At 44.5% G+C, this 26331-nt stretch overlaps 1 protein-coding gene across 6 annotated transcripts; it reads right to left on the minus strand.

Moving 5' to 3' along the window:
* Positions 1–706: 706 nt before the first annotated feature.
* Positions 707–18386, minus strand: KMT5C (lysine methyltransferase 5C). Of its 6 annotated transcripts, none has more exons than XM_033168917.1 (10): positions 17960–18042; positions 13319–13468; positions 10795–10941; positions 10471–10636; positions 9557–9666; positions 8783–8946; positions 6480–6499; positions 5725–5861; positions 4886–5070; positions 707–3311 (listed from the first exon to the last, which is right to left on the minus strand). In XM_033168917.1, the coding sequence occupies exons 3-10, from the start codon at positions 10902–10904 to the stop codon at positions 2470–2472; spliced, it is 1734 nt and encodes a 577-aa protein (XP_033024808.1). In that variant the 5' UTR covers positions 10905–10941; positions 13319–13468; positions 17960–18042; the 3' UTR covers positions 707–2469. The 6 variants fall into 6 exon arrangements, with proteins under 6 accessions (XP_033024808.1, XP_033024805.1, XP_033024806.1 ...); XM_033168914.1 differs by having other exon boundaries at positions 13209–13468; XM_033168915.1 differs by having other exon boundaries at positions 13209–13468; positions 17956–18006.
* Between the last annotated feature and the right edge of the window lie 7945 nt (positions 18387–26331).

The following is a 26331-nucleotide window of genomic DNA, read 5'->3' on the forward strand; positions in this document are numbered from 1 at the left end:
TATTAAGTGAACTGGAGAGAGCAGGAAAATAAGTGTAATTTCAGCTGTATATCAACTGTTTTAATGAGCAACACACTATCAGTGCTTTGACAGAATGACATTTTTCAGCTGTACTTTGTATATACATATGTGACGTTCAAGTTGAGTGGAATAGAGAATGTGCACAAAGGCAACTTTGCAGATTAATATGAATGATGGTGGAAACAGCTCAAATTGCCAACATAAACAGGGTATATGAAAGAGAGTGTTGTTTATGTTACCTAGTTGTGCAAGTTTCTCTTATGTTTTTGTTTATTTAACAAAATTATCATGCCTTCACATGAATATGCAGTTGCAAGTATCTACCAACATTCTCCACAACATAGATAATTGACTCCCTCTCAGATCCATTAATGAAAATACTCATGAATACAGGTCTGTGGATTTTCAGCCTTTTCGTTGTGAAGGAAAATACCCTTCTCCACAGCTAAGTCCTCATACTCACACAACCGAGTTCAAAATATTATCCCTGTACTATAAATACAATTTCCTTATTGTGACAGAATGAGCAGCTACAGCTCCTTCTAGTTGCAGTTGTGCTTTTGAAACTCTCACCTACGAATGCCTAAATACTACATTAAAAAAAATGTTTTCTAGGAATCAGCACTGGTACTTGGCATAACTATTAAAAACAGAAGGTCTGGATTATAATATATATCTAAATCAGAATACATATCCAACACGGATACCAAGCAAAACTCTAGAAGCAGCTCTAAAAACAGATTTCTCTGTTTCAGAGCTCAGAAACTCATCCAGAGGACAAATCCTATCCACAGTTAGAAGGAAGTCTCACCAAATTAAAAGGACTTACTCCCAAGTGTGCATAGAATTGCAGCCTTAAACAGCAGTGACTCACAGATGCACACCTATCTAGTTCAGAAGCTATATGGAGAAGGCATTAAGACTGAAATGCACCAAGTTGGAAACAAAACTGACAAAGAAGGGAGAAAAGAGAAAGTTAAAGCAGGTCCTGCTGATTCCTGGCTATGGATTTTCCAAAGTCAACACCACAAAGCTCACCATGAAAACGGCTGCAAAATGAAGCAAGCATTCTCCAAAAAAGGCTGGCTGCAATACAGCCCACTGTTGGCTTGTCATCTTCAGCTAATCTTCAACTAGATTTCTAAGTACCCCACTGAATGTAGCTCAGAAAGAGGCTGGAAATCCCAAGAACTGCCAGACACAGGTCAAAAATACAGACGATCTATTTACTGTACTGCAATGACATTTGAACTGAACCCAACCACTACTAGATGAGTAAGAACCATTTATCCAGTCCAAGCCAGCACCTCACAGAAGGAAGGTCCTTTATCACAATGCCCCTGAGCCAAGGAATCCTCTGATCAGAGCTAGGAAAGTTCAATTATTTCATTCTCTACCACTTGACTACAGTGTGAAGTATTTGCATAAAATTATCAAACTCACTGGTATTCTAAAAAAAAACCATTTAACCTCAGCCATATCTAAGTATAAAAACATGAATACCTTAAAGGTCAGTAACAGTGTAAAAAGCCCCAGTACACATTCATTGAAAAGCCCCAGCAGGGAGAAAAGACAGACCTGACTAATACAAAAGTAGCTTTAAAAACTAGAAAATTTGAAGTCTTGTAACAGTAGGCACCTAAAAAGCAGTTTGGGGGAAGGGGTAGAAAGTGAGAAAGAGGAGAGAAGAAAGAGTAATTCCCTAGATAAACTTGTTTAAGCAAACAGCAGTCATCAGGCTAAATGGGCTGAATAGGCATGGGTTGCATGCGCATGTGCACTTCTGGTTGCTGGTTTTCTTACAAAGAATAAAAGAGGCTTCCCTGATTAGATATAGGCTTCCTTTACCCGCCAGTCATTTCACTCTCACCAGCCTCACAACCTCTTTAGGGGCAACAAACACCAAAATCACCATGTGTGTCTGTATTTCCATGGTTGAACTGCTACAAACTAAAGCATTGGGATACCTGGAGTCAAAAGGTGAAAGGAGCCTGTGAGAAAGCAAGCGGAGTTCAATGGTAAGATGACAGGGAGAGTCAATCCCAGACATCCATGCAGCCTGCTATATGGCTTAAGTTTCAGGGGTAATGGATCAAGGTTTGGCCTGGTTGTGGAGGGTGCTTCTAAAAAGGAAAGGGAGAGTACAAGTGTGATGGAGGAAGCACCCTGGAAGGAGGAAAAACGGAAAGTAAATCTGCTTTAGAACAAGAGGAAATGGAACACAGGATGGTGTTGTTAGCACAGATATATCCTCGAGCCCTTTGTGAGCATCACAACAGAACAAAAGTGATGGTTTCTCACCCCATACAAGGTGATTGGGACAAAGACCAAAAAATCAACAGATGCTTTCAGGCAAATTCTGGTTGGTGGGTTTTGCCCTGGCTTATCAAGGATCAAGCTTCCGCAAGCAGCTGAGGGTCTCTTTGCAGGACCTGGAAACCAGCCAGATCAAGATAACTCCTCACAGGAGCTGGAGGCCACTTCAAGGTTGATAGAGCCGTGGCTTACGACCAGTCGAAACCGCTTGGGTGGCACAAAAGGGGGAAAGGAAACAATTTGCTTTGGAGGATGCTGCTCCTCTGTCAGCTCCTCCTTCACCTTGTCTGGAGGGGGCTGCTCCCAGCACTGCCTGCCTCTAAAGAGGGGGCTCTCCAAGCGCACATGAGCATACTGGGAAAGTTTGGGGTCTACTGCTGATAGTGAGACTTGGGGTTTGGGCAAAACCCAAGTTTGGCGTCGGGTCATGCTCCTTGTTCTGCATAGGACCTGGCCGGAGGAGGAAGAGCTTGTAGAGCCAAGGATCTCTTGGTCCCCTGAGTATAGTTCCCCAGATCCTGATCCATGAGACCCCATGATCTCAGCGGGGTTCTTCACATCTCCTGTGTGATGCTCCTCAGCCCCCTGGCTAAGCTCCCCGTTGCTGCTCTGTGGTTCTCTCTCACCAATCCCACGCACCGCTTGTCTGTGCAAGCCTTCCCAGTGCAGGGGAACTCTCTTGCCAAGATTCACCACCAAGTCGCTCTGGTCTGCCCAGCTCGGGCTCTCAGGTCTATTGTATGTCCTTGTGATAAAGAAGCTTTGCTGGGTCTCAAAGTGGCTGCTCTTCTTGCGCGAAGAGCGGCGGAGATGTGATGCAGGGAACATGGAAGGAGGGCAGCGTTGCAGATGCACCAGTGGCTGCTTACTGAGCTTGCAGCTACATGCTGTGCAGCCCAAGCAGTTGTGCAGTGGGATACATAAAGGCTTTAGTATCCTCAGGTACCAACGAAGGGCAGATCTGCGGAGAGCAGCTGGAGGAAGAGAAGGGAGGTCAGCCCTAAGAACAATGCTCCCCACCACACCATCCATCCCAAGCTGTAACCTATTTAAGCAGTGGTGCCACTGGACCCTTTGCCTGAAGAGAAAAGTACCTTTAAGAGTTAAATTGGACACCTCAATAGAGGTGATGCTGAAAGTCATATGCACAGTACATGGGTTTGGGCAATACAATACAATCAGCTATCATTATAATAGGGGGCCCCTCTGGAAATGTGATCACTAATTAAAACTAGCTGAAGAGTGAGTTATCACCATTTGTCTCTGCAAAACAAAATCCATGAATTACAGTTGCTTTGGAACTCTCGTTTTTGAGGGTATATAAACTCTAGGCTTCACAGATACTTCTGGTACTACATGGTCACCTTGACTTGCTGAAATCACTCTTGCTGCCTGCACAGAACCCAGGGTCTGACTGTTATCTCCCCATGCTTTTCCTTTGCTGCCTCCCAGGTTCCCTATTTGGTGCAGCTGCTCAATGCTTTTTCAAGTCTCTCCTGGTTCCCGCTTCTCTGGATCCCTGCTTGCTGAAGTAGAGATTCTGGTGCCAGCTGCTCAGAAGTCCCTTTTCGGGGTTCTGACTTGCCTGTTTGTCCCCTTATTTCCTACCTAATCCAGGAGTTATATGCCCCAGTTTCACATCTTCAGGATTGTCTACCAAGGCTGGGAAATTTATTTCTTGCTATATATACTATAATTTGGAGATATTTCCTCTGCAAAATGTAGCCTCCACATTTGCTCCCTCTTCCTATCTTCAATGCTGTGTGTGACTGTTTTAGAAGCCACCCCCTGGTACTCCCTGCCCAGTTATGCATTAATGAGGCCTGCTCTGACAAGTGCGCCCAGAGGCTAGTGCACCTCTTCCAATCATTGCTGAGCACACCTTTCTTTCAGAACTCCACACTGCCTTAGACCTACTCCTCCAGTTTCTCACTCCTCCTCTTACACCTTGTATCCTTGTTTCCTTCTTGTATGTATGTCATGTATGTGTGTTAGCTTAGTCATGAATACTTAGCTAATTCTCCCAAACCAAAGAAATGTGTATATTGTTGCTGAGCTACTCCCCACTGCCAAAATAGATACACATCGTTAGCTGTTCCCCATTGAAGTGTTGCAAGTGTATATTTTGATTCTCTCTCTCTCTCTCTGTGTGTGTGTATATATATACATACAATAAACACCCCCTTAAAAAAAAACCTGGGTAAATCTACTAAGTTGCATTATTGCCACTGTCTAAAGGCCTTAATTCATGTGACTCACAGAACGTGTGGATGTGAAACATGTGTCTACCAAAGGAGACTTATTAACACCACTTCAACTCAGGGGAAAGTGCTACTCTTTTTCCTCACCAGACAGATCACTGTAATAGCACTAGAGTAATTTTTCTTGTGCTGAATTTGATGGGGAATGGGAGGGAGAAAATGGGTGCAAACTAGCAGGCTCATCTCTTTTGCAAGGCTACATTGAGCAGATGCTCAAGCCACATGTTACCTTACAGAATTGCAACCCATAAAATCTTGTTTCAGCAAGTCACCCTTATACATCTCACCACGTATTTTTGCTTTCCTGCGCCGGGCATTGCTTCCCACTTTCACACTGAGTCGGGCCAGCTTGTATGACGGACGTTTCCACCGCTGCAGACGGCCATCTGTCTCTCTGAACAGATATGTATCATTGATTGAGGTAGATTGTGGAGGTGTTTGATTCAGGAGGCGGTAGGCTCCTTCCCCCTTCCTGAAAGAGGCAACAGTTGATAATGGGTGAGGGGTGTAACTGCACAAGAATGGAGCTCTGCATTTACTAAGCAGTTCACTCTGACTTGTATGTACGTGTATAAATGTAAATGTACACGTACACACACACACACACACACACACACACACACACACACACACCTTGAAGCCTGGTTTTACAAGAAAACCAACAATAAGAGAAAATCAAGACATAGCAACCATAACAGGCTTTTATGGAAGGAGGAAGAAAAAAAGGACAGGTGACAAATGAGATCATTCACTGATCTCCTGTGGAAGAGTATGTATAATATCCTCCCCCCAATTCTTAGGTGCTGCTGTTGCTCTTTAAAAGGTTATGTGACGGCCCAGGAGGAAATAGCTGCCATCCAAACTGTGCTACCTAGCAACCAACCAACCCCAGGAGCGCTCCTATCCCTTGAGGATGGAGCTTCTCTGTACCTGAGCAGTTGGACAGTCTGCAACTCTTTCTGGCAGCAATGGTGATTGATGAGGGCACTGATGAGGGAATGTGTCATGTCTCTGTCTCTCTTGCACACATGGACAGTAACAGTATCAGTATCAGTATCAATCAACTAGAAATGCCACCCATTCCCCATCTGAGATTCCTTAAGATGTCACTGCCCACAGCCTTCACCTTTCACAAGTGTAGCATTCGCACAATTCATTGTCCTCTCCAAAGAAGCCGTCGCCATAGAAGCATGTGATCTCATCATCTGGCTCAATGTCCCGCAGCACCTTGACGCAGGCAGTGTTCCCATCCATTGGGACAAACTGCAGTACAGAGACAAACAATGTACAAGGGGAAGGAATAGTAGGAAACAGGAAAAAAACCAGAAATGTAGAGGTTCAGGATGCTCTCTGGGTGTGTGTGTGTGTGGAGACAACCAGCAGACTCCTCCTCTTCCCTCCCTCTCAGAAATCCCAAGTGACCCAGCTCTTATTTTCACAAGACTCTATTTGCAGACACAGAAATTCCTGACACTGGGCTTCTAGGCACTTCTCAGAAACAGCACGCTAGTATGAAAAGAGACAAAGAAATTAATTTTTTTTCTAGACCTGAACTATAGGGAATGAGGGTCATACTTCTAGCCTTTATGATGGTGAAGCAATGGCTGAAACTCAGCATCCTGAGAAGCAGTAGGAGAGAAATTGCCAGGCTCAGCAGGGGGAACTTTTGTAAGTCATACAGCTTCCTTCCTCTCCCAAATATTTGCAAGGTATTACTTGCTTCCTCTTTCAACCTCTTCCAACATATCATACACCCAAAGCACACACCACAATAATAAATGAGTTCTAGGAATGAGTTTGTGTGGCTTGTCCCAAATGCAAAGCCTCAGCATTTTAAACAAGGAGTGCCACCTCTACTAGCAATAAGCCAAAATGACTTACCTTACAATTGGGCCTGCAGTCTGAGAGGTTCCACAGTCAGGGACAAATTATATGGGGTGGGGGATAGGCAGTAGTGGAGAGAGATTTTAAAAAAACAACAGAGACAAGTTATAAAGATAGTCCACTTGTTCAGACACTATTTACATTTCAGCAACAGGCTAGAAGAGAAAATGTATGCTGTTGCTTTTCAACAATGCATCCTGCTTTCTCTCAAAGCAATTACAAGTTGGGGTAAACTATCATTTCACTAATAACCTAACCTCCTTCCAGCCTTCCGTCAAGGAATAACATGGCAGCATACATTAAGTTCCCAGCCAGACACCAATCCATATACCAGTCACACCGAAAGCTGCTTCGCTTCAGGAGGGTGACTGCATCGTGTGCCCTCAAATCATGCCCTGGCAGGTGTGGAGTCTATACATTGTACCCCAATAAGCGCTCTCACTCTTTTTCTGAAGGCAAGTTTCTAGGCTTTCTAGCCTTCTAAGGCTGTGAAGACTAGGTTGATGCTCCTGCTGAAATCCCAAAGCCCCTGGGAAATGGGGAGCTGAACAAAACAGTGTGCTTCAGAGAGGGAGGAGACTTTCAAGTGCACTGTGTAGGATTTTTCTTACCTTCTACAGTGAGCTAAATCCAGTTTCAGTGATCACATGATCTTAGTTACCTGAAGTCCAGAAAAGGGTAGGCTTCTCAGCCATTAATAACTCTTGGGGGAGGGGAAAGAAGTTTCCATTCAAGGTCACATAAATGGGGTGCTAAAATAAGCAATCTAAAAAACTAATTCTTACTGGCTTTTTAATGAAGGAACCCAACATAGCTCAGTGAAAGTTCCAGGTTCAGTCCCTGGTACCTCCAGCTGGAAGGACCAGGTTAGTAGATGGTGGGAAGAACTCTGGAGAGCTGTTGTCAGAGTAGACAATGCTGGGACCAATGATCAAATAGACTGGTATAAGTCAGTTTCCTGTGGAATGTACCAACTGATTGCACCCTAGACTTCACTGGAATACCCAATTCCTTCTTTTTACAATTAATTCCCACAAAAATCCTACCAACTTGACAGCTAATTAAAAATACATATAACTTATCTTAAGCAAAGCTATTCCTACACCCTACTTATCTTAATACTCATTCCCCATTCTCCTTACATTCTTCCTGCACTTGCCAAAATAGACAGAATTCTTAGGAAGTGTATACTAAAAATCAAATTATGCACCAGATTTAGAAAAAGGAATAATAATAATAATAATTTATTATTTATACCCCACCCATCTGGCTGGGTTTTACAAGCAGCAAAAATCTTTTACAAGCAGCTTGGAATGAGTACTGGAAACTTTATTCGATCCTCTCTATTATGGATTGGTTTCTGATGGGTCCCACAAGCTGCTGAGATTTAAGTTGTTGGTTTTTTTGTTTGCTTTTACCAAACTTTATTGATAAATTTAAAAATAATTATGAAACAAAAAGTGTTGTCTTCCAAGACAAACACATGGAAGTCTGATAAACTCAACTGAAGGAACAGAATATCTGTTCTTTCTGATTTAGGCAGTTAAACACCTTTTTATTCAATATTTTAATTTGCATTATAATAAGATACTATATGGACATATAGTAGAAGACAGGAGTGCCTGGCGTGCTCTGGTCTATGGGGTCACGAAGAGTCGGACACGACTAAACAACAACAACAACAATATGGACGTACATTAGTTTAATTGTTTTCTACAGTAAAAGTATTTTTTAATTTTTTTTTGCCATTTCATTCCATACTGAAAGGGACTTTCTGGTGTTAATCTGGGCCCGGCTATACCTGCACATAAATCACATCCAGCAGTTATGGTATGTTTCATGCACACAGGAAAGCAACCTTGATGGATCTAAATGAATGACACTACGCCATGTCTGGATTTCTTCTGTAGAAGCTACTTGGACCTTTGCACATTTATTTACTGCTTTCAGTAACACTCATGGAGACCTTGGTATTATAATTAGAGTAGCAGAAAAGTAGCCATGTTGCCTAAACAAAATGTAAATCAGCACCGGAAGTGTGCAAAAGTTCCCCAAGTAGGGAACTGCTAATACAACAGGGGTCCTGTGTCCTCATTCCCCCACCCACATCAGACAGATTATGGTAATTCACAGTCTACGATGTATGCCCACATGAACAGTAAAATTAATGGAAAAACTTAATGCAGAGATGGCGTCAAAGGGCTGTAGGGCACTAGAACTCTGGGAGGTGCGGAAGTTATCAGAAGATCTATGGAACGATTCAGAGGCAGAGCCAGGAACAGCTGCACATTTCCACATACCATGATTAATGAAGGCTGCAGGCCCCAGCCATAGCTGGGCACACTGTTTGCGTGTGGAATACATGATGCTGAAGTCATTTTCACCAGTCCGTAGGAGACTCTCATCTGGCTCCGTCAGCTCTGTAATATAACCCTCCAGGAGCTCCAGTTTGTCATTCTTTTTCCTTATAGGCAGGGAGAAAGACACAAGCATCACAGATCAACTGTCCTGCTCCCCATAAGTGTACAGTAAGTAAGGATGGTGGGCAAATTTAAGTTCACTTTACTGAATATTAGTTCCCTGCATTATAGATTGGGAATAGGGCCTTTTTGAGAACTTGTTCCCAGAGAATCAACAGCTCATTGAGGCTCCAGCACACCAACAATTTTTGTCCAAGAGGGAGATACCTGTAGTCATATATGTTACAAACAGTGCAAAACACTGGAAAGTTTCTACACCCCTGCTTGCATTCTATCTGCATTTTTGTTGTTGTTGCTCTATTTAGTTTACTAAGAGTTTAGGATTTCATTGGACGGAGTGGGGTGCCCCTGGGCTCCTTGCACTGCACATCTGCTTAAATTGCTTTGACACTTTGTCAGCTGGGGCAACTGCTAGCCAAAAAGATATTCCCGGTGGTTTTTTGTGCTAGCTGGAAAGCTTTTTATTTTCCCAAGACTTTAAAAAATGTTTTAATTTAAATGTTTTTATCATTATTGTAAGCCATATAAGGTTACATAATACTAGCAAGTGGAAGGGTGTTACATGGAAGGGGTGTCAAACCACCACCACCCTACCATGATTTTGTAGCGACCACACGGGCACCATTTATTTCCAGGGAATACCGGGTACAGCGCTTGATGGCAAAACCACTCTCAGGAAGGAAGATGCGAAGGTAACGAAATATCTGTAGAAAAGAGATAAACAATTGGCTCCTAGTTAGGAATTCTGGTTCCCTGCTTACCCCCTCATCAGAAGTCTAGCCAATTCTTCTCCTAAGAACCAAGGAACTATCATAGTCCTCCTACCCACCAGCTGGAGCAAAAAAAAATCATGATTCCTGCCCATCAGCTCATTAGATCTCCTGCCCTGCACAGAGAAGTTTTGTTAAAAACATACATACTTAATTTGTTGTCTAAGATTGTTGCCCATGAAATAAAGGCAGTGGGGAGGATTGTGGCCAACACACTCTCAGCAAAGCTAGAATACCACTTCCTCTCTTGGGGAAGAACTGTGTCGCAGGAGCTACCCTGTCACTAGCCATGTTCTAGGATCTGATGGGGAGTGGGGCATTAGAGAAAGTGCTTCAGAGAAGAACAGACAGCCAAAACTGCCACTCATTATTTTTTTAAATCCACATTTAAAAGGGAAACCGCAACATGAAACTGCTGTAGGGATACATCAAGAATTTCAATGTTATCACTTGTGGAATGAACAGAGACAATGGATTTTTAACGTTGTCTGGACTAATTGACCTAGCAGTGTCAGCAGGTATGTGTCATGAAGACCTATTTTGAGGATTAGCTCTGCTAATTAATGATCTCTGTCTGTACTCCATATCTCTGTTGGTGTAAAGGTTCATGTGAAATATGACCCAAGGACTCTTTCACATATCTGAAGCAAAAACAATCCCTCCCATGCTCACTTTCAGATTTTGACATCTTTCTCACCCTCCCTCTCCTGAAATAGCAAAAATGTAAAAGAGTTGTACATGAGTCTTGAAAGCAGCCTCCTGCTGACGGCTCCGCTTTGCGAAGTACTGACAGGCCCATCCACCTTGCATCAAGGCTTGATATGCCATGTCTAGGTCCTTGCGCTTCCTGAAAGCTTCCACTGCTTCCCGCAAATGGTGCCTTCTTCTGATGGCTGGGAGTGGGCTGAATGGATGAGAAAGAGAGAGCAGTTGGGTTTGCTTTGAAACACACTGCTTTCCTTATCCCCCTCAATCCCAAGCCTCACCACTCCCCCTCAATTTCTATTTTGCCCTGTGTTGCAAGTGGAATCTTCTTGAGTCTTTGAGACCTCAGGCCCTCACCTTACATTCATCTTATGGGTCTTAAAGCCGAGGTAGGAGTCAAGAATTAGTGTTGTAGCAAGATCATCATTTTCACATAGCTCCTTGGCAGTCACACGAGTAGAACCCATCTTCCTTCCAGAACCATGCTGTACTCAGCCGTGCTACCTGCAAGAGAGGGGGACAGAGTCAAAGCTGTGCACACAAACAGAAAAGTTGGAGTCAGTGCGTAATCCCCACTCCTAGTTACCAAAATGCAGATTAAAGAAGGTAATGAATTATGTAGAAACATTTTTCGACCCTAAACCACATCTGCATTTTTTGAAATTCTTTGGTTTCCCTATGCATGTGCATGCAGATTTGCCCACAGGTTTATTTAAATACACATTATTATTTTTCCAATATGCTCATGACATTAATATAACATTCTCAGTAACCACTTTTTTGCTATGTACTGTAATCATTATAACTGGACTACAAGCACAGCAAGACTTTATTTACATTTGTAATAAACCACAAAATTAGATTGCGTTGGGCTAATCTTTATTCAACAAACTGATTAACAAAAACATGTTTTTAATGGACTGGTCTTACTGCAATCATAGCATTTTTTAAATAGAAAAGTCTGCATGTGACACTTATTAAAACCACCCTATTTAAGTGGGAACTCGTATAAGACTTGATTAAATCCACCATGCCAGGAATTCTGTCTTCAATCTATTCAGTTGTAAACACTGAATGCTTAACTTTTTCCAATTAAAAAAACCAACGAAACCATACTACAATAAAAACTATCACACCAAAAACCCTGAAATCACTAAACCTCACATACTCTCAAGATCAGGGCTCAGCAACCTTTTTCAGCCGTGGGCCGGTCCACTGTCCCTCAGACCATGTGGGGGGCCGGACTCTATTTTGGAAAAAAAAAAAGAACTAATTCCTATGTCCCACAAATAACCCAGATGCATTTTAAATAAAAGCACACATTCTACTCATGTAAAAACACCAGGCAGGCCCCACAAATAACCCAGAGATTAATTTAATAATAATAATAATAATAATAATAATTTATACCCCGCCCATCTGGCTGGGTTTCCCCAGCCACTCTGGATGGCTTCTAGCAAAATGTTAAAATACAGTAATCTATTACACATTAAAAGCTTCCCTAAACAGGGCCGCTTTCATATGTCTTCTAAAAGTCTGGTAGTTGTTTTTCTCTTTGACATCTGGTGGGAGGGCGTTGCACAGGGCGGGTGGCACTACCGAGAAGGCCCTCCGCCTGGTTCCCTGTAACTTGGCTTCTTGCAGCGAGGGAACCACCAGAAGGCCCTCGGCACTGGACCTCAGTGTCCGGGCAGAATGATGAGTGTGTAGATGCTCCTTCAGGTATACTGGACCGAGGCCGTTTAGGGCTTTAAAGGTCAGCACCAACACTTTGAATTGTGCCCGGAAACGTACTGGGAGCCAATGTAGGTCTTTCAAAACCGGTGTTATGTGGTCTCTGTGGGTGCTCCCAGTCACCAGTCTAGCTGCTGCATTCTGGATTAGCCCTGGGTCAGATGGTGAGAGGCAGGGACAGGACCTGTAGGCACTCACGGCAAGGGAGTCCTCCTGGGCAGCACCAATTTTAAATAAAAGGGCACATTCTACTCATGTAAAAACACACTGATTCCGGGACTGTCTGCGGGCCGGATTGAGAAGGCGATAGGGCGCATCTGGCCCACGGGCCTTAGGTTGCCTACCCCTGCTCAAGATACACAAAATGGTTGTATACTATAGTCAACTCTAGAACATCAGTTGTGCAGAACTTTCTGTGGGAATATACTCCTCATAGCAAGGGTCACTACATGTATTTAGCCAACATCAATCCAACCTCACAAGAGGGAATATCCAACTGATCTCCCTGGCAAGAGGCATTGTTCACCAGGGGCCTACAGATATTAGCTTGGTTTACTAGCCTGCCTCATTCCTAACCCCAATCCTCTGGCATATGCAGAGGGCTTAAAGGAGGGAAAGAATTTCCCTCATTTGTGCTTGGACACAGAGAAATTAAGAAACTGTGACAGAGTACAGCTGTTTCTTGCTTTCTTGAAACCAGAGCACATAGGATTGCTTACAGAAAGGGATGCAAGCTGTTGGGTATCATTCTCTCCAGAGGGCCAGAGACACTGATAAAGGAACACTTGTTCCCAAAGAACAAGAGACCAAAAGAGAAGGGGTTGAACAATGACTGTTAGCTAGGAACTGATGTCAACTTTTTTCAGCCAACAATTCTGCACAGAACATGTTGTTATGTGCCAATATAAAATGTTACTTTTCCATTTAGGATTTTTCCACCAAGGGAACATGCATTGATGCCTTTGTAGGACACTTCAACTTCTTTCTGTATAAGCATTTTTTCAAGCAAAAATAACATGTGAGTTTAAGTCACTCACTAGCTTCCTGGTTGTACATGAGGATCTCCAGAATACAGCTCAGAAAGGAACCTGAGGTCGTCTCATTGACTGCCCACTACATGTAGTTCCAGACAGCAGTCATGACCTACATTTAGAAATAGACTATATAATCACTTCATTGCTTTGCTCAGGGATACAACTCTCTGCCTTTGAAGAAGCAACTCCCAGGCAGATCAATGCTGAGCAAAGGTCGGCCAGAGCTACAGTAGAATAGCTACCAAGTCCCATTTGTAGATTTTCTGGAGAGAAAATGAGTTAGCTTAATTTGCATCAGAGAATTTCCTGATGCCTTCAAGAGTGATCTAATTCAGAATGTTTATTTGCATTTAATAATCAAACTAAAAACTTTAAAATTGGACTTTAATTGTATGGTATTTGCAACTGACATAGTAATAATAATAATAATAATAATAACAAAAAACTGGAAATTTTTCTGCCCCTCATCACTGATCTCTAAAAAAAGAAAACTGGGGCTACCAGATTTATTCACACACACACACACACTTAAGTAACTACTGTACACAAAGATTGTTACATTATAGGAACACATTCCATAGGACATTTAAATTTCTACAGTGTAACAGACACTTGACTCAGGTACTGTACTGTCTCCTAGCGCTTCAGAATGGTATCCAAAGCAAGAGATGACTTCAGTGGACGCTCAGGTTGCGAACGTGATCCGTGTGGGAGGCACGTTCACAACCCGCAGCGCTGCCTGGGTCGCGATTCGGCCTTCTGTGCATGTGCAAAGCGTGATTTAATGCTTCTGCACATGCATTAGTGCTGAAACCCGGAAGTAACCCGTTCTGGTACTTCTGGGTTTGACGCGGTGTGCAACCCAAAAACGCGCAACCCGAAGTGTCTGTAACCCGAGGTATGACTGTATCTGGAAAGCAGGCTTGGTGCTCCATCAACCATGGAATCTAACTCACAACAGAGGTGAAGAATTGCTCTCAAAGCGCCAAGCAAGCAACTAACAGAGGGTTTCTGAGGTATCCAAGCTTCATCCACCAATCATCTTCTTCTTTGGCGATCACTCGTAGCTGAGTAAGATTGTCTTCCATAAACACGGTTTTAACAATGAGTCTGTAAGTGACCATGGAGGCCAATTCTGGATCCACACGTCCTTCCACAATGGGGACTGCTTTCCAGGCAGGAGTTGATCATGGTGTGGATTTGCCAAGCGTGCCTGCCTCTTAGCACATTTCTCCCTTGCATCCTGAGTTCGAGTGTCTTCAAAGCCCATGACACCTTTGGTAAAGACTGTTCTCCAATTGGAGAGCTCGCAGGAAAGTGTTTCGCAATTGTTGGTGTTTATATAACATTTTTTAAAATTTGCCTTGAGACAGTTTTTAAGCCTCTTTTGTTGACTACCAGCATTACACTTTCCCTTTTTAAGTTTGGAATACAGTAGTTGCTTTGGAAGATGATAATCAGGCATCCGCACAATGTGACCAGTCCAACAAAGTTGATGTTGAAGAATCATTGCTTCAACACTGGTGATCTTTGCTTCTTCCAGTACACTGGTATTAGTTCGACTGTCTTCACAAGTGATGGGTAAAATTATTTGGAGACACGGTTGATGAAATGTTTCAAGGAGTTGGAGATGGCGTTTATAAGTGGTCCATGTTTCACAAGCATAGAGTAAGGTTGGTAGTACAATAGCTTTGTAAACAAGCATTTTGGTTTCCCTGCGAATGTCTCGGTCCTCAAACACTCTGCATTTCAATCGGGAGAAAGCCGCACTCACAGAGTTCAGGCGATGCTGGATTTTGGCATCAATGTCGGCCACTGTGGAAAGATAACTGCCCCGGTAGGAGAAGTGATGAACATTTTCCAACATTACACCACTGAGTTGGATTTGTGGCGCTGCAGAGGGGTTATTTTGTACTTGTTGGTGCAGCACTTTGGGTTTTTTTGGATGCTGAGCGATAGGCCAAGCTTTTTGTAAGCTTCTGTGAAGATATTTAGGATGGTTTGGAGGTCATCCTCTGAGTGTGCACACACTACATTGTCATCAGCATACTGATGCTCTATAATGGAAGTTACAGTAACCTTACTCTTTGCTTTCAGCCTGCTCAGATTAAAGAGCTTTCCATCTGTTCGATATATGATTTCTACTCCGGTGGGGAGTTTCGCTTCGACTAAGTGTAGGATCATGGCAATGAAAATAATGAACAGAGTTTGGGCGATAACACAACCCTGTTTAACACCTGATCCCACTGTGAATGGTTCACATTGAGAGCCATTGTTATCTGTGATTGTTACTGTCATATTATCATGGAGGAGCCGAATGATGTTCACAAATTTATCTGGGCAGCCAATTTTCAGGGCAGTCCACAGGGCATTACGATTTACACAGTATCAAAAGCCTTAGTCAGGTCAATAAACCCCATATACAGGGGTTGGTTTTGCTCTCTGCATTTTTCTTGAAGTTGTCGAGCAGTTAAAATCATGTCCATTGTCCCCCTAGAAGGCCGAAAACCATTTTGGGACTCAGGAAGGGTCACCTCGGATATTGCTAAGAGATGGTTTGCTAAGATCCTTGCAAGAATTTTGCTGGCCGCAGCTAATAGAGAGATGCCTCGATAGTTTCCCCAATCAGTTCTGTCACCTTTTTAAAAGAGATTGATAATTTTGGCATCCCTAAAGTCTACTGGGATCTCTTCTCTCTCCCAGATTTTTTTAATGAGCTTGTGAAGTTGTTGTGCAAGATCAATTCCACCCATTTTGAAGACTTTGGCAGGTATCCCATCAGGTCCGCTGGCTTTGCCAGGCTTCATCCACAATTTATTTAACTAAAACTATAACATTATAGCATATGTATCCATGTTTGTTAACTGATGTGGTTAAATATTTTTTTAAAAAACAACAACAATCTTAGACTGAGTTTTACCACGCATGAAAAACTTAAAACAAATTCTTATTTCCTGATGAATACCCTTTGGACTATAAGGTAACTTAAATAGAAAACTACCGGTATCTTTAGAAAATATTTTCCTCCAAAAGCATTTTATTTTAAAAATCCAATTTAAATTTTAAAAAATCTGATAAGAAAAATGATTTAAATCGTTGATTTTTTATCCACCCTGCCTATTAGTAACCTAAGTGTCCCCCATGTGGCTAACCGCATAAGCGTATTTACCACACCAATAGGCCCATTCACCTGTAGAGTTAGTACAACAGTACTTCACTGACTCAGGTCAGTCACTGTGGGCATGACAACTCAAAAAGCCAATAGGCTGCCACACATGGTAACTTTACACACAGAAAGAAGCACCTGGTGCAGACCACTTACATGGGCACGTGCTCAGTCAGTGCTAGCATCATGTGTTCTGGCCCCGAAGCCTGATGGGTTGAGGCCAGGTAATTGCCTTGAACTAGGCCAGACAATCTGTCTAACTCAGGGGTCGGCAAGGTTTACCTCACCTGGGCCGGTTCACTCCAGCGAAGATCCCTCTGTGGGCCGGATCAGGTGCGCCAATTTTTGGCGTCTGAGCATGCACAGACATGATTCCCGGCACCGCGGAAGCGAATCCCCGCGCCGTGCTGGTTTAGTGCAGCATGCGGGGACTCGCCGAGCAGACGGCTTGCTTCGTGGGAGGCTCGTGGGCCGGTTAAACGGTCCCTGTGGGCTGCTTGTGGCCCATGGGCCTTAGGTTGCCTACCCCTGGTCTAACTAATACAGCAGAGCTTTCCAAACTGTGTGTTGCGACACGCTGTGTCAGCTGCAGTGCGTAGGTGTGTTGTGCGAATGCTCCCCATGCTCCTCCAGGGGCTGGAAAGGGGTTAGTTTAACCTCCAGTTTGCTAGTAAAACTGAATTGCTGTGTCACAAAATGATGCATGTCTAAAATGTGTGTCACCAACATGAGAAGTGTGGAAAGCTCTGTAATGCAGCATTTGTTTATATTTCTAGCCCTCCTTTCAGACTGTAGTTGGCAGAAGAAAAAAGGAGGTGAGTGTCCTAGATATGTGTGAGAAAGCAGGAAAGTAATTAGGGATGGAAATGGAGAGAGAAAAGGTGTCACAATACAGGGCGAAAGGCTCGGAAATGTGGGGAAGAGGGGTTTCTTCTCAGTGTTTCAGGGAGACTGAAGAAACGAAAAGGAAATAGGGAGCCGAGGATGCTCTCCAGTGTTTCGGTATTCTTATTTTTTCCTGACAGACTGTGTGTAGCATTTTAGGATGAAAGAGGAGAGGGCATGTGGGGGGTGGGGGGGGTGGGAAGGGGGGCATTTTCGTCTCTTTCAGGGAGAAGACCTTTTTTAAAAAAGAAAGACTGGCACTTAGAACAAGATAAGCGTTGGGGCGAGTCCTTTTCGTGGGAGTCTTTGTTTGGGTGGGCAGTTAAGATTTAGGATTAAAAAGTGAGGTCCAGTTTCGCTCTGGGTGAGAGAAAGCCAGGCGAGTGCCCGCCCTGACTGCGAGGGAAAAGCCCTCGCTTTTACTTCAGTCTCCCCTCTCCTCACAACCACCTTCACAACCACCTTATCCCCACGCACAAGGACCCCCACCCCACCCCACATATTGGGAGGGAAATAGGGCTTGGGAGACTCCTCTTTTCCCTCCTCTCACCTCACAGAACCGCTCCCCCCGGACGCGCGCGCATCCCTGCCCTTCTATCCGAAGCCCCCTCGCGCGCCAGGCCTCCCCCCAACGGACATTCCTTCCCCCTCCCCCTCCCCCGCGCCGCTCTGATCTCTTTCATTCTTTCTTCCGCTCACCTACCTGCTCGCGCGCTCCTGTTTCCCACTCTCGGCGGCTATCGCTGCTGCGGCCGCATCACCCCGCGGGCCCTCCCCTTTCCCCGCGCCATTTGCCCCTTTGAAAGCCTGTCACTTCCCGGCCCCGCTCCCGCGACGCACCTTTGGGCGGCTGGGGCCGTCAATCAAAGGCAGCTACCGCCTTCCTCCCGTTGTGCGTCCATTGTGCCCCTCGAGCGAAGCCTTGTCTGCTCCGCTTTCCCACCCGCATGCTCAGGGCTTGATTGGCTCAGAGGGAAGTGCCTCTCAAAATCCCTCCTGGCCTGCTATTGGATCGTCTAGGCCGGGAAGACTCCCGCCTTTCACAGGAGGGGACTCGCCCCTCAGCCGATTGGGTGAAGCTGATGTCCGTTAAATATTGCTCCCGCCTTCCAGAGTCGAATGAGGACGCGGCCCGGTTACCCGGCCACCTATTGGGAGAATTTGGTGTCTGTCAAATTTTCGTATGTTCCTCCTTCAGTCGGCCCCTTTTAGAAGAACCGCTGCCAACTCAATGGCCGCTGGAATCCCAGAAACATTATGCCTTTCCCATTGGATAATTGGGTGTCAAATAACTATTGCCGCCCACACCAAGGAGCCCCACCTTACCTGGCTTGTTGTCATTGGCCAAATAAGACGCTTATCAATGTTTCACGCATCCATTGGGCCACTCACTGCTCTTAGCCGCAATTCTCCACTTCCTCAGTTTCTATTGGATCTTTGTCACACCAGTGGCAACGGTGCCAGTCGCTGTTTTATTCTGTTTTAATAGCTGCTGGGGAGCGGGGGCACCACGGACTTACTCTTATTAAGTATAAGTATCCTGACATTTGAAATTTCCCGCCAAAAAGCTAGCGCTTTCTATTGGTCCGCCTGATCTATTTGCCGTTTTCCCTGTCGAGTAGCAAATATTAGTGGTCCGCTTTGCTGTCACTCAGACAACTTCCTCCCAACACGATCTGATCCGTAAAGTTCCGCCTACCCACGGAAGAGAGGCGTACAGAAGAGCTTCCGGTTGCCTTGAGGCTTTTCCGTGTTTTAGCGCGAAGAGAGAGCTGGCCGTAGAAATTAATGGAGAAGGCCAGAATTTTTGCACACTGATAAAGTCAAATTCTTGGGGTGCACTATACTTAAAGCGTTTCCTCAACTTCGTCCTGCGGATTCCTGAATCCGTCAGGTTCAAGCAGTAGACACAGCCAAGCAAATATAGAATTGAACAGTGGCCAGGAGGTCTGATCTTTATTTGTCTCAACCAAGTTTCAAACCCTCGAAGCATGCAGAGAGAAGAACAAGAACAAGAGGGTCCATGAAGCTTTAAAAGTCTTCTAAAGTTTCCCATAATGTATTTAACAGTGTCATCAGAACATCACCAACATGCCATAGAAAGGGAGTGGGTGTTAGGCACCTGAGATTTCTGACATGCCCCTGTCAATCATGCATGGTTCAAGTATTCACTTCACACAAGTCAATAATACCTACATATCTTTTTGTCAGGAAGACATCCCTTGGCACCTTTATTCAGTCAGGGTTGCATTCCACATTAGAAATGGGTTTTGTGTCTGGAGTATTGTGTTTCAGGTAACACCTTCCTTATATCTCTGGCAGGACAGGTAACGTCAGGTTTGGCACCTTAGAGGGGTGCTTGGTGTGTGTGGTGTCACATCTGAAGGATTGTGGCTAAGAGTCATCAATTTGAACAGAATCGGTCAAAGGCAAGCATCTCCAACCTTTGGCCCTCCATATGTTTTGCGCTACAATTCCCATCATCCCTGACCACTGGTCCTGTTAGTTAGGGATCATGGGAGTTGTAGGCGAAAACATCTGGAGGGCCGCAGGTTGGGGATGCCTGGTCAAAGGGTTGATTTTTAGTGAATTTCTAAGGATGACCTAACATTGTAGCCTCCCAGAGTGGCTGGGGGGACCCAGCCAGATGGGTGGGGTATAAATAATAAAATTATTATTATTATTAAGTAATATTATTAAGTGCAGCAGCTTGCAGAGTGCACAGGGTGCTTGCTCATGAGTAGCATGCAAAAGGTGCCCCCTCCATTCCGTGTTCATATCAAAACCCGTGATTGGAGCTGCTGCCCTTTCTATCTCGGGTCTTAATTTGTGTGTTTTGTTAATTTCTAAACAGTTTTGACTGTGTGTAGCCTGCCTTGAGTTTGCATGTTGAAGGGATGGCTGTAAATGGAAAAAAATAACAAATTCTCTTTATCAAGGTCAGAAGAAATAGGTTATGCCAAACACCAAGCCACAGCCTTTAGATAAGTTAGAACCAAAGGCGGACAAACTATGCCAAAAGAAGCATCACATGTCCACCACCAGAAGTACTACCCCTTCCCTAACACCCCATAAACCAAGAGTATATTATTCCCATATTATATGTTGAGCAAGCTTGCTAACAGTATACATTACAACAGCCCTGCAGTGTAGGACGATTTTTAAAGTGCAGATTGGGCTGAGGCTGACAGCGGTGTACAGCTACACACCCAGCAGTTTAGTCCAGTGCCACTGCACCCTTATGGCAAGTGCTTAATAACAATTGTGTTTTGATATTTATAAGATGGAAGCCACCTTCTATCACCCAGATAAAGAAAGAAAATAAATGTGTACAGGAGGTACGGCCTCGAAACGCGCTGAGGCAAGGCAGCTAAAATGCTAAATGCTAAAACTTCCTTGTATGCAAACCAGATTTCTCAGACCTACAATAAATAATAAACAGCCAAATGCAATAAACAGTGTTGCACTGTGGCATCAGTTACTATTACAGTACTGTGTATTACCAGTCCTGGAGTGAATTTCTTCCTGCCGAAATGGATGTATCACACACACACACTTCTAGGATAACTCGCTTCTGCGCGGTGCTGCTGCACACCTTCTGGCATTTCACTCTAACAATCTTTAAATAAGGCCTTTAAATAAGACTGCGGGACAAAGATGGAACAAGTGCGCAAAAAAGGGTGGTGAGGGGGAGCGCAGAGCATTCTCCGTGGCCTAAATTCAGGCAGCAGACTGTAGGGTGGTCATGTCCCCTACTCTCCATAGGACAGCCCTTTATTCAGAGGCTGGTCCGGTCTAAGTCTGATTTAAGGGTAAAGAGTCACAAGCAGGGAGACCATCCTGAGAGCAGACTAAGCAGGAGCACAGATCACCTGGAACAGTCTTCTCAACTATGGTGTGACATACCTCTGTTTCAATTGTAGTTCTCTTTTCTAAATCTGCATCCAAATATACAAATTAACCCACCCCTCATCTCTGAGTGTTAGATGACTCTCCTTTGGGCAATATGTAAGAGGGCAGCCCAACACAGCTCCCTTCATAGCTATGTACAAAGCTGCTGCTACCTGGCAACTTGTATTTAACCACTCACCTGGTGACAAAGAACTCCATGCATCCCCTCACAAAGCTACAGTTCCCAGAATCCCCTAGGAAGAAAGTTAAACTCCCCTGGGAACTGTAGTTCTTTGAAAGGAATAGGGGGCTCCTAGTGATTTTAGTACCCTGAACAAACTACAGTTCCCAGGATTATTGGAGGTGGGGGGGGGGGAGCCATGACTGTTTGAAGTCAACCAATCAATAGTGGCTGGAGCCCGCTGAGACAGGTAGGTCAGAAGGTGGAGAGGTCAACAGCAGATGGAGCCAGAGCCAATAGCAGAAAGACTCAAGTAAATCTAGTTTTGCCTCCAAACCTCCTTCCTGCTGAATTCTAGGAAGGCAGCACTGAGGAGGAGGAGGAGGAGGAAACTGGAAGGCAGTACCACTCCCTTGGCTAGATGTAAGTAAGAACACAGGTGGGTAGGCGTTGGCCAAGGGCAATTGCCCAAATGGACAAGCCTCCACTTACTTTGGCTGGGGTAATGCAATGGCAAAATACAATGCATTTCTGGGACATTTTATGCTACAAATGGTTTCTTGTTTCCAGAAGGAAACAAGAAATGGTAACTGACTAAAGTTTGGGGGTGTTATGGAGGCAACAATTTGTAACCATGTTCTAGAAGGACTACCCTGTAGGTTTACTTATGTGTAATCTGTACAATGAAAAATGCACTTGGGGTAAGTGTCTTACCCCCCAGAAAACAGGATGGAGGTTTGGCGGTTCAGAAATGCTTTTAACGAAACAAATGACAACTCAGAAGGAAGTCCTGTTGAAATCTGTGGGGCTTACTCAAAGGTAAGTGAATATAATATTGCAACCCTAGAAATCTAGTTATCATTCTTCCCCCTCTCTCCCAGCCCCACCTAATGAACCATTTCACTAACAACATACCAAAAGCTTCTCCCTTTGTCTGTTAAATGTACTTGGAATAGCAATCGAAACCCTGCTGTTTGCAGATGGTCTTTTCTCTCTGACAAATTTAGCTTCTTCCTCCAAAGCTGGGGCTAAGTTCAAACCTGGATTTCTCTTAATATCCTGTACATTTCCCAATAAAATAAGTTGCTAAAAGCAAAAAATAAAAATAAAAAAACATTCCACAGAGCATCAAGAGACTTGAACGCAGGGCAGGTTCTCAGTGCGACCTGTTACTGTGTTTGTCACTGTAGTTTTGCCTTCAAGTGATGACAGAATATAGTCTGGGACTTGAGAAAAGAATGCTAAATGGTTTTTCATGGCCTTAGGGGAGCTCTTTGACAGAATATGGTTTCACTATAAACAAAGGGTCTGGAATGTTTGGAATGAAAAAGCCATCCAAGTTTGGGGAAGGCAACCCATCCCTCCTCTTCTAAATAGAGGGAGGATGCTGTGCGTATTGAGAGAGAAAAAAGACAACAAGAGTTTTGATTATAACCAATGGCTCCCCTTAATCCCATGTTTTACCTTCATGGTTGGAGACAATCTTGATTCTGAATGCCAGTTTCTGGAAACGATAGGAGGAGAGAATGCTTGCAGGATTCCCACAGGCATCTGGCTGGCCACTGTGAGAACAGAATGCTGGACCAGATGAGCCACTGACCTGATCCAGCATTACTGCAGCTGAAAATTAATCACACCCGCGTAGACACCCTTCTTACTCTGCACTCCAACCAGCTTCAATCCAAACTGAGGAAAAGAACGACCTAGCTGTGCTTTAAGCCAGCAATGTGTACACAGGTACACACTTTCTTGGACCCAGGAAAAAAACTTGAAGTGATATGTATTGATCTTTTTTAAAAAAATAAAAATAAAAATACATAGATTTCCCCACCCACCTCTATCTATGCACGCACACACCCTTTCAGGATTACATCTGCACTATGAATTTGGATTCTCTACCCAGCTTTGATCTGAACCGAGGAAAAAGAGCAACCCAGCCGTGTTTTCAGCCGGTTATGATGCGCACACAACCGCAAAGTATTCAGCATGCGTCTCTGTGAGAATTCTGGTCCCTGACTGACTGGCCCCATCTACTGGAAATCAGAGGAAACAGCTGGTGAAGAGAGCTCTTTGGACAGTGAGCCCATGAACTACGAGGATGAAGTGAGAGCCCCTTATAGTAAAGATTGTAAAAGCCCACCCCCACCCCCAAAGATGGAGCATTTCTGGAAAGGGGACTCATTTGCAGGGAGCTTGCCTTGGCCACAAAGACCTGAACCAGCCACTGCCAGAGACAGAGCCTCCCCGCCTCTTTCCCCAGGGCCACAGGAGGGTAACTACGTTCTTTAAGAAATACACTGTTTTCTTTAAATTAAAATGGTCATGATGTGCCCCGACAAAGCCTACTGCCTTTCTGCGTGGCAATGGAGCTGAGCTTTGATGCACCCATATAACCGTATGCTTTTATAACACAGAATATAGTGGTGGCTTATCCCTAAGTATGGGAATTCACCGCAAGAGTTTTCGATAGGGATGCCTTCTCAAAACTAAAGTGAAATCAGTCTAAAAGTGAAGTAATTCAGATCTTTTAAATCAGTTGTTTCCTCCTTGTACTGGTGACCATGCCTTCGACTGCACCAGGATTTTCCAGATCTTACCTAGTGCAGACATTAACATTTCTCTTAATGCCATGGGGAGCAAACCACACTTTTTGTCTGGTTTGCAGGCAACCCTACAGGTGACAGGAAATGCAGGGAGGATTGGTGGAGGGGGAGATGTCCCTGAAAAGTTTGTTCGCGTTCAAGGTATCAACGGAGCACCAGTTCTCTCCTTACAGAACATTAGATGTTATAAAGCCAGCTTGCTTTATTCGGAGGGCTTTACAGAGCAGTGTTCGGGGGACAATGAAAAGCTGAAGTAAATACAATTGCCAGAGGGCTAGGTGTGTTAGTCTCTTACAGCAAAAGCAATGACGACTTCAGGCACAGAGCAACAAATTCATTATGGCATCAGCTTTCTTCGACGACAGACTACATCATCAGATGGGCAGCCATAGCCTAGCATTTGCTTTTGCATGCAAAAGGCCCCAGATTTCAATATTTGGCATCTCCAAGCAGGCCTGGAAATATCTCTGATCGGTTCCTTACAAAATAGAGAATGTGGGTCTTTTAAGACGCCAAAAGGTTGCTGTTGCTTTAACAAAAATATAGTTGCAGACCCCTGACTACATCAGAAGCCAGCTGTTCAGGTTATACAGCCATTTGCTGCCTGGGCCATAAAATGCACCATTCTAGTGATTTGGACCCTTAGCCCTTCTAGTGTGTTGAATGGGGGCAAATGCCCCAGGCCTCAGACATGGAAAGAGGCGCCTGCATCTTGAGAAAAACAACACTCTCAGATGAAAGGGGGGGTCCTCAGGTGACCATTCAGCCCCTAGGCTTCACTGAGTCTTAAAATAAGTCCTGCCCATGGGTCATAAAATGGGTAATAAAACCAGTTTGCTACAGGCAGTCTTAGACCCAGGTAGTGTCTCAGCAGTACATGCCGATCTAGTGACTCCAAATTCCTGAAGTGAGGATTCTCAGCAAACGGCTCGCCCCCAGGCCCACCCCGACCAGAAGCAATCAGAAAGGATATACTGTTCAGTGGTCCCAGTGGATGCACATCACGCATTTAAAGTGGACTCTGTGCACACAAAATCTCCCCAAACAAAGCTGGGAACTGTAGTTTCCTCCTAGCAGGCCAAAAATTCCCAGTTCCCTTAATGAACCATAATTCTTATGTGGGGGGAGGTCACGTTCTTTTAATAATAATAATAATAATAATAATAATAATAATAATAATAATAATAATTTATTATTTATACCCCAGCCACTCTGGGCAGCTTCCAACAGAATGTTAAAATACAATAATCTATTAAACATTAAATGCTACCCTAAACAGGGCTGCTTTCAGATGCCTTCTAAAAGTCTGGTAATTGCCCATTGGGTGTACCTTAAATATTGCAGGGCGACATGTTGATATTAGAACACAAGGCAAGTGGCTCTTGCTTTTGCCCTGCTCTCGCTCAAGCAGCAAGGACAGCAAAACGTATCACAAAACTCTTTTAAGCCAGCCTTTCCCCATCCTGGTGCACTTCAGTAGTCCTTGGATGACATAAGAGCATAAGAAAGGCCTTTGGGAACAGGCGAATGGTCCATATCCTGTCCCCACAGTAGCCTTTGATAGCCCTCTCCTCCATGATTTTGTCCAGTCCTCTCTTAAAGCCATCCCGCTTGGACTACTGCAATGCGCTCTATGTGGGGCTGCCTTTGAAGGTGACCCGGAAACTGCAATTAATCCAGAATGCGGCAGCTAGACTGGTGACTGGGAGTGGCCGCCGGGACCACATAACACCGGTCCTGAGAGATCTGCATTGGCTCCCAGTACGTTTCCGAGCACAATTCAAAGTGTTGGTGCTGACCTTTAAAGCCCTAAACGGCCTCGGTCCTGTATACCTGAAGGAGCGTCTCCACCCCCATCATTCAGCCCGGACACTGAGATCCAGCACCGAGGGCCTTCTGTCTGTTCCCTCACTGCGAGAAGCAAAACTACAGGGAACCAGGCAGAGGGCCTTCTCGGTAGTGGCGCCCGCCCTGTGGAACGCCCTCCCATCACAGGTCAGGGAAATAAACAACTACCTGACATTCAGAAAAAACCTGAAGGCAGCCCTTTTTAGGGAAGTTTTTAATGTTTGATATTGTTGTATTTGGTTTCTGTTGGAAGCCGCCCAGAGTGGCTGGGGAAATCCAGCCAGATGGGCGGGGTACAAATAATAAATATTATATTATTATTATCCAAGGTGGTAGCTATCACTGCCTCATGTGGGAGTGAGTTCCATAGTTTATGCACTCCGTGAAGCGAAGTGCTTCTCTTCTGCTGCTGCAGGTGAAACGGGGTGTTGGGACTGAGCTCAATGAGGTTAGTGCGCATCTGTGAGATGTGCCCTTCAAGCATTCACACTAAGTGGAAACAAACAAAAAACTGATTCCCCACCGCCGCCACCCAGCTAATTATGCACTGTG

This window comes from Lacerta agilis, chromosome 14 (assembly GCF_009819535.1).
Source record: "Lacerta agilis isolate rLacAgi1 chromosome 14, rLacAgi1.pri, whole genome shotgun sequence".
Taxonomy (NCBI): Eukaryota; Metazoa; Chordata; class Lepidosauria; order Squamata; family Lacertidae; genus Lacerta; species Lacerta agilis.